The sequence below is a fragment of the Miscanthus floridulus genome, chromosome 12, assembly GCF_019320115.1.
Source record: "Miscanthus floridulus cultivar M001 chromosome 12, ASM1932011v1, whole genome shotgun sequence".
Classification (NCBI taxonomy): domain Eukaryota; kingdom Viridiplantae; phylum Streptophyta; class Magnoliopsida; order Poales; family Poaceae; genus Miscanthus; species Miscanthus floridulus.
The window spans coordinates 49,540,771-49,549,414 of record NC_089591.1 but is presented as its reverse complement, the minus strand read 5'-3'; the positions used below and the strand labels follow the sequence as shown (position 1 = coordinate 49,549,414).

Genomic DNA, 8,644 nt, shown 5'->3' with positions numbered 1-8,644 from the left:
GCACGAGCAAAGCACGCACACTCCTGCACCGCGCACCGCCATGCTTGGTGGGCCCAATGCCCTGGCTGGTCTGCTACCGCCTGCCTCACTGTGTCACGCCGCTTGCATCGCATCCATTTGCGCTGCTGCGCCATCACCGTCCCGTCACCATGCTACATCGCGCTGTCACCATCGCACCACAGCACGCTGTCGTCGTGACTTCGTGCACATGGCCTTGCCGAGGCCACTCGCTTGTCGTTTGCCATTAACGGCGCCATGGCTGCCCTACCATGCTACTACTGTCTACACACGCACACGTTCCTCTCCTGGCTACAGTGGCTCGTAGTGAGTGCACGTGTGCGGTCACCGTGTCCTGCTAAAGCTTGGGCAAGCAGCCAGACCCATCCCCTTCTTTTCCCCTCCCTCCTCTGCTGCTCGGGCTAGCCAGGCCGCGCCTTCAATCCAGCATGGATAGGTCATGTTTAGTCAATTCGGTGCGCCCCCAGCTCCGTCTTCGAGCCTGCAAGCCAACCGACCCCGCACCATGTCCAATCGCGCATTGGCAAGCTCCAATTTGGAGCCAGACGTCCGCCGTCGTGCCATTAAAGGCTAAGCCACCGTTGCCATGGGCATTACCCACCTGGTCATCCCGAGTCAAATTGGTTGCACCCCCAGCCCTGCCTCGCAGTCCTTCACCCCGTTCGCACCCCACTTGCACTGTTACTACCTTCCCGGTGCTGCTGACACAGTCGCACCACCACAGTACATCACAGAGCTTACCGTGTGCATGTGGCCGGACGCACCTGACCCATCCCCAGTCAATCCACCGCCATAGGTAGCTTTGGGGTGAGTTGCTGATGCCCATCCTTTGGTTCTTTCACTTCGGTTGTGCCTTGGCTCATGGGAACATGACTGCCGCTGCCGTAGGGTGTCCGCCGCCATGGAGAGCTCCTGACCGCATCTCCGATCATCGCCTCATCGCCCACCGCGTCGCGTTTGCATCTAGGTGAGCATTGGCTCCTTAGAGGGGGCAGGGAGGGGCCTGGCTAGTCGACGTGACCACCCAGTGCCGTCATCGCCGCACCGGTGCGCGCGCGGGTGCCCCGAGACCTGGCCGTTGTGGAGATGGATTGTTCTAAGGGCTATATTGCTTAAGTCCAGTCTATAGGAATAGTGTTGTGGACTGCAGATTGATTTAGTATTAGCACGGGGACATTTCACAAATGTGCCGAAGCGCGTGGACCTCCTCGTTGCGGGCCGTTGCTGCATGGTTGGGCCACACCCACCGTGCCGGTGGGTCGCGTGTGCGCACACGCTGTGCGTGCGTGGGCCACGCTGTGTGATAGTGGGCCACATGGGTTGAATTCAGTTTTTCTCTTTCCAGGGAATTAGTAAATGCTTTTCTAATTTAGTTTTGAGCTGATCTTTGGAAAATTATAGTAAATTCTGTAGGTGTCCAAAAATAGTGAAACAAAATTTGTTAGGTTCTCAAAAATGTGATCTATCTATTGGTGTAGTTAGTTTATAGTTATCTATGATAATGATGGATTCATTAATTCATTTAGGAAAGCTTAGCATTATTTAGCTTAATATTTGTAGAAATATTTTCTCAAATTGGTAATAGCTTTGACCTTGAAATTTTTATAGTAGGTTCATTGTATTATTATATGCTCACTGTAATTTTGGTAGACTTATAAGAGGTTGATAAATAGGGTAGCTAGTACTCCTTGTTTTATCATATATATAGAAAATCGGTGCTAAGAATAGGGATGCCTTTAGTTGCTAAGATAATACATGCAATATTTCATATTTGTTAAGTGGTAATAATAGGTAACTTAGCATCTTAGTCGGTAGAGCTAGCTTAGTAGCTTGATAGATGTATTCTTATTTTAAGAGTTGCTATTGCCGTATTACTAAGTATTGCATCATCATTTCATGCATGTAGATAACGAGTTGGTAGAGTTCGTGCCTGCGGCTAAGCAAGAGTACGAAGAGATCATCGAGGAGTACGAGGAGGAGATTCTTGTATAGGAGGGAGCCCCGGAGCCATCAATCACTGACTTTGTTGACACCCCACCTACCTGAGGCAAGCCCCGGTGCATTACCTTTATTTTGAATGATCACTGAATATATATATATATATATATATATATATATATATATATGATGTGTATTTATGTTACATGCATTTTATGGAAACTACATGCATAGGTATACCTACCTATGAGTCCTACTAGCATAGGTTGAGTAGTTGCTATGCTTAGGATTTTGGTAGCGTGAGTAACCTGTCGTTACTCACAATAGGTGATTATTATTATCACTCATGATAAAAATGGTGAAAGGAAAAATGGAGACCGGGCAGAGATATGGTTTGGGTATTGGTGGGTGTAAGAGGTTGTGTCCTATGGCCAATGGGGCATAGCTTGGTTACACTGTTTCCCTGTCTATGTCGGTTAAGGACCGACCGTTGCATTGGGTTCTAGGCAAGTCACATACTTATTATCCTGAGCACATACTTGTGTATGGACGTAGGAAAGGCTTGTTGCTTTCTTGTCGTGGGTTCCGACTCTTTCCGGACCGACGATTAGAGGCATGGATGGTGGAGGTCTAAGCACCGCACTGTGTCCGGGGATCAAGAGCAGGGGCTTAGAGTCCAAGTTTGGACGGGGACCTAGGCCCTATGACAGGAGAGTGGTGGGTTGGTCCTGCTTGTGCCTAGGGTACAAGTGGGGCATGTGTTTTGGGGTACCTAGCTGGGCACATTGATTCACGAATCACCGAGCAATCCGATATGACTTGTCTACAGTCTGGCACCATAGTAAGAACTAAAAGATGAATGGTGGCGAAATAAAACTGTTTGCTCAACCCTTGCTTGAAAGTAGAACAGGTGCTTACATAGAATGGTTAGATAAGGAACTAATCATGGCTGCTAATAATAAGCATACATAAGGATTCACTATTAGGATTGCTTTCTGCAAAAAGAAAAACCAGCAAACCATAAAGCTTATCATAGCCCTTGGAGTTAGGAAATTATTCCCACTAGTCGGATAAGTCTTGCAAGTACATTGTGTACTTAGGGTTTATTTACCTCCGTTGCAGGTGCAGCTTGAGGAGTAGCCGTTGTGTGAAGGATTCTTTTGGTGGGCACAGACAGATCCTTGTATATTATTGATAGATGTTTCTTTTCATTCCGCTGTTAAATTTTCAAACTTTGAATTTGGTACTGTAATAATATATTTTTAAGAACTCTGGATGTATGAAATGGACTAAGTATTGTAAACTCATTGTTATGACCGGTACGGTCTACAGGCGTAGGCACCATGGCTAGGAGCCCGGCTGAGTTGGTGTGCGGTCGTCATGGGCCTAGACTGCATGATTCAGTCCAGTCAGTTATCAAGTCCTAGAATCTACAATACCTATCTCTCGAGTTTGTTACTTGATTAAGTTAGAGTTGAGTCGGTTGAAGATTTGCTTGTATAAGTATTGAACAATTGTGATTGAATGGATTGGCCTAGGATTGAGATACTCTTATCTCCCTTGGGCACCTAGCCCTTGCCTACTACTACTCGTCATTTGCTTTTCACATAGACCTAGCTCCGACGCCGAGCACGGCGCCATAGGTTTGTCGCCACGCTTTCAAGCCTCATCCACACGTTCACCACCGCTACAACCTTAGGAACCTGAGCTCCAACAATTTGGTATTAGAGACCATGGCCTCCTCTGGTGCTCCTGCCACAGCCACCGCTGTACCCACCACCGGTACCACCACACCATCGTCATTCGTTCCTCTCACCACGTCGGGCGCCCTTCCACCGCCTCTTGCACCACCGACCCTTAAAGACTCCCTGGCCGCCTCGGCAAGCATGTAGTGGTAGATAGGAGAGATGTTCCAAGGCATGCAACAGTAGATGGCAGAGATGTCCCTACTCCTGGTGACTGTCGAGAGCCGTCCTGGTCCTTCGACGCCACCATGCTTGTCGTACTCCACCACGCTGCTCCTATAATATGGCATGCCAGGGTATGGGGGCCTTTCGGAGTCCAAGCCGGTCACCTCAGAGATCCTACCCTCGCCATCACTATCAGGGTCCATGGTGCCGCTTCTGGTGCCCACGGCCGCTGGCGTCACCTCGTAGCCACCTCCGACGGGGCTTTCGATCCAGTCGATCCTGTTTCCATCATCACCGTCGTCGGTACCGTCATTGTCCTCCATCCTGAACGGGCCAATCTACTCTTCTGCTACGATGGTGCATGAACCGCGCCATCACCCTGAGGAACATGGGGACAGCCAGGGCGTTCCCAAGTTCCATAAGTTGTCCTTCCCCACTTACGATGGCAAAGAAGACCCGCTTGGATGGCTCAACCGTTGTGAGTCCTTCTTCCACGGCTAGCTTACTTGTGAGGCGGACAAGGTTTGGCTCACGTCGTTCCACATGATGGGATCTGCACAGCAATGGTATTATGTGTTGGAACGTGACTCCGATTGACCGTCGTGGGTCAACTTCTGTCTGCTCTACCACCAGCATTTCGGGCCGTCGCTGTCCACCAACTATCTTGCCGAGCTCGCTCGCCTACCATTTGGTGCCTCTGTTGATGCTTACATGGAAGCCTTCTAGGCGTGCTTGGCGCACGCGGGTAAGCCTGGGCAAAATACCCGATACCCATTACCCGTACCCGAATTACCCGAACCCAGACCCGAATTACCCGAACCCAAGGTACCTGATCCCAAATTCGGATAGCGATTTTGATTACCCGAAATTAGTTTGGGTAATTCGGGTAATATCCCCTGGTACCCAAACTACCCAAAGATTTGTTTTTGTCTTTGTATTTATCATGTGTTGTTAGCTGAACCATTTAACTTATCACTTTATTAGAATATAATTCTCTCTATTTGAATGAGTGACTGTAATATATTATTCTCTACAAATTGCTATTGAAATTCTATACAAATTGCTGCTGAAATTATGTATAGATCGCTACTGAAATTTAGTGTAGTTGGTTGTTTTCTGTAAATTTGGGTATATCGGGTAATACCCGAACCCGAACCCAAATTATCGGGTACCCGAATTTGCGGGTAGTGTTTTTTCGGGGGTAATATCGGGTAGCAATTTTCATTACCCGAATTTTGAATTACCCGAATTACCCGACCCGAAAAAATCGGGTAACCCGAACGCCCAGGCTTACACGCGGGACATCTGGCGCTGCTACAACAAGCACAGCTATTCATCGGGGGCCTCCCTGAGTATATCCGGGTTGATGTTGAGCTACATGACCCCCAAGACTTGCACCGTGCCATGCGCTTGGCTCGGGCTTATGAGCGTCGCCAAGCATCAGCGCCCCTTGCGCTCCCAGCACCACTGAGTCATCCTTCTCAGCGTGCTCTAGCCGAATAGACCACCTTACCATTGATAGGGGGTGCTACGCCATCATCAGTAGCCTCGACGTCCTCCCTAAGCCGGCCTTTCAAGCGCCTCAAGCCGATAGAGATGGCAGATCGCCGCAAATTGGGCTTGTGTTACAACTGTGATGAACCATACGTGCAGGGACACAAGTGTCCGCGTCTGTTTTACCTCGAATTGGTAGATTATATTGTTGAGGAGCCAGAGTCCAATGAGGATGAATAGACATCAGACGCCGGCCAAGACAAACCCACCATATCATTATCGGCCATTGTAGGCATCAGGACTGAAGATACTATGTAGGTTTACATCCAAGTTGGCAACATGCAGTGCATGTCGTTGCTTGATTCAGGTTCTACTCACACATTCATCAACTGGGACGTCACACATCGCATTGGCATCCACTTTGAACTGTGCCCAGGTGCTGGTGTCACGGTCGCAAATGGTGACCGCGTCGCTTGCTAGGGGCTCACGCGCGATGTCAGCATACGCATTGCCAAAGAAGTCTTCTCAGTCGACTGCTATACTATTCCATTAGACTGGTGGGACATGGTTCTTAGTGTCAACTTATTGCGCACCCTCGGACCGATATTATGGGATTTTGATGACTTGTGCATGGCATTCACCAAGGTAGGTCAGCGCATGTTCTGGCGTAGTATCGGCTCAACCCGCTATGACGTGCAGTCCACTCGCCTCCTCCATGCTCTCCACAACAAGGGCCGCAACACCGGAACAGCCTTTCTCGACAAGCTCCTCAACTCATTTGAAGATGTGTTCACCACGGTCGATGGCTTGCCGCCCGCTCGCGCCTGTGATCACCGCATTCATCTCATGCCAAATGTGGCGCCAGTGGCCGTGCACCCTTACTGCTACCCACAACTCTAGAAAGATGAACTAGAATCCTAGTGCGCCGCTATGCTACAAATGGGGGTGATCCATCTGAGTACCTCAGCATTCTCTGCTCCTATTTTACTTGTCAAGAAACATGACGGCTCCTAGAGGTTATGTGTGGATTACCATGCCTTGAACAAGCTCACCATTAAAGACAAATTTCAAATTCTAGTGGTCAAAGAATTGCTGGATGAGCTTCACGGGGCCCAGTTTTTCTCCAAACTGGACTTGCGTTCAGGGTACCATCAAGTTCGTATGCATGCTGACAACATTGAGAAGACTGCTTTTCGGACTCATGAGGGTCACTTTGAGTTCTTGGTCATGCCCTTTGAGCTGTCCAATGCACTGGCGACATTCCAAAGTGTCATGAACATAGTGTTTTGGCCGTTCCTGCATAAGTGTGTCCTTGTGTTTTTTACGACATCTTGATCTATAGTCCCTCTTGGTCCACACATCTACAGCACATCAATGCAGTCTTGACTACACTGCGCGACCATCACCTGCGGTTGAAACGCTCTAAATGCGACTTCGCAATGACGTCGGTACATTACTTGGGACATGTCATCTCTGCGGCTGGTGTTGCACTGGATCAGGAGAAGGTTGTGGCCGTTGCCACTTGGCCTCAACCCGGCAACATGCGTGCACTTCGGGGGTTCCTTGGCCTCGTTGGGTACTATCATCGGTTCATTAAAGACTACGGCTCGGTGGCAGCCCTATTGACGGTGCTTCTCAAGAAGGAGGCTTTCCTGTGGTCGCCCGCAGCCATGGACGCGTTCAACGCCCTCAAGAATGCCTTGTCCAGTGCACCGGTTCTCCAACTTCCTGATTGTGACAAATCATTCATGGTCGATTGTGATGCATCTAGCTCTGGATTCGGCGTGGTACTCCATCAAGGTGCCGGTGCTCTGGCATTTTTCAGCAGACCCTTTGCAGCTCAGCACCACAAGTTAGCCACATATGAGAGGGAACTCATTGGCCTTGTCCAAGCAGTTCGGCACTGGCATCCGTATTTGTGGGGCAGACAGTTTATTGTGCGCATAGATCATTATACATTGAAGTTCTTGTTGGATCAATGGCTCTCTATAATTCCCCAACATTAGTGGGTCAATAAGCTCTTTGGGTATGATTTCACGATTGAATATCGGCTGGGCACTCTCAATGTCGGTGCCAATGCATTGTCTTGGAGGGAGGTGGATGATCTACTGCTTCATGCCATCACAGAGCCTTCCTTTCAGTTATTCGACGACCTACGCCACAAACAGCAGCTGGATGATGACCTACGTGTGCTGCGCGACTCAAATGTGGCAAGCCGTGGTGAGCCCTAGCATCTCGCTAATGGTCTCATCATGCGCGGTGCCCACATGTTTGTCCCAGCGATGTCCTTGGTCCTCCCCGCCGTTCTCCAGTTGGCACATGGTGCTGGCCATGAAGGCACACAGAAGACGCTGCAACGACTTCATCAGGAGTTCATGATCGATCATGGTCGTCGCCTTGTCTGGGACTTTGTGAGTTCTTGTTTCATGTGTCAGCGTAACAAAATAGAACATCTACACCTAGCTAGTCTCCTTCAGCATTTAGAGGTTCCCTTGTAAGTTTGGTCTGATATCTCCATGGATATCGTGGAGGGGCTTCCGCGTGTGCATGGGAAGAGTGATTTTAATGGTGGTTGACAAATTCTCCAAGCTGGCGCATTTTCTTCTGCTGAGTCACCCATACACCACAACTTCTATCGCTAGGGTGTTCTTTGAGGGTGTCATCAGACTTCATGGTTTCCTGGCATCCATTGTTAGTGATCATGATCTAGTGTTTACGGGGCATGTTTGGCGTGATCTCTTCAAGCTCACTGGGGTCAAGCTCAAGATGAGCACTGCTTTTCATCCGCAAACCGATGGACAGTCCGAGGTGGTCAATTGCACAATTGCTATGTATTTGAGGTGTCTCACTGGCGATTGTCCTCATTCTTGGCTTCAGTGGCTTCCTTGGGTAGAATATTGTTACAACACTTCATTCCACTCCTCCCTTCGGACGACGCCATTTGAGGTGGTGTATGGCTGGCCTCCACCGCCTTTGTTGCCTTACACTACCGACATGGCACAAATAGACAAGGTGGACAAGCTTCTCTACGATCGTGACGCATTTCTCGCCGATGTTCGTGATCGGCTGCTGCAAGCTCAGGAATATGCCAAACGACATTATGATGCTCACCCCCAACCTCTTTAGTTTGACATTGATGACTGGGTTCTCCTATGCCTTCTTCATCAGTCGACGCAATCCCTGGTGCTGGCTTCCGTGGCAAGCTTAGTCCATGATTTACTGGTCTATTTCAGGTCATTGAGCGCATTGGTGAAGTGGCATATCACCTATATCTTCCAGAGGGA

The 8,644-nt window shown here is 49.2% G+C and overlaps 1 protein-coding gene across 1 annotated transcript; it reads left to right on the top strand.

The window, feature by feature from the left end:
* Window positions 1-6,799: 6,799 nt before the first annotated feature.
* LOC136495840 (uncharacterized mitochondrial protein AtMg00860-like) lies at window positions 6,800-7,591 on the top strand. The gene is made up of 2 exons (XM_066491654.1): window positions 6,800-7,147; window positions 7,367-7,591. Exons 1-2 carry the CDS (start codon window positions 6,800-6,802, stop codon window positions 7,589-7,591), a joined length of 573 nt encoding a protein of 190 aa, XP_066347751.1.
* Window positions 7,592-8,644: the final 1,053 nt, after the last annotated feature.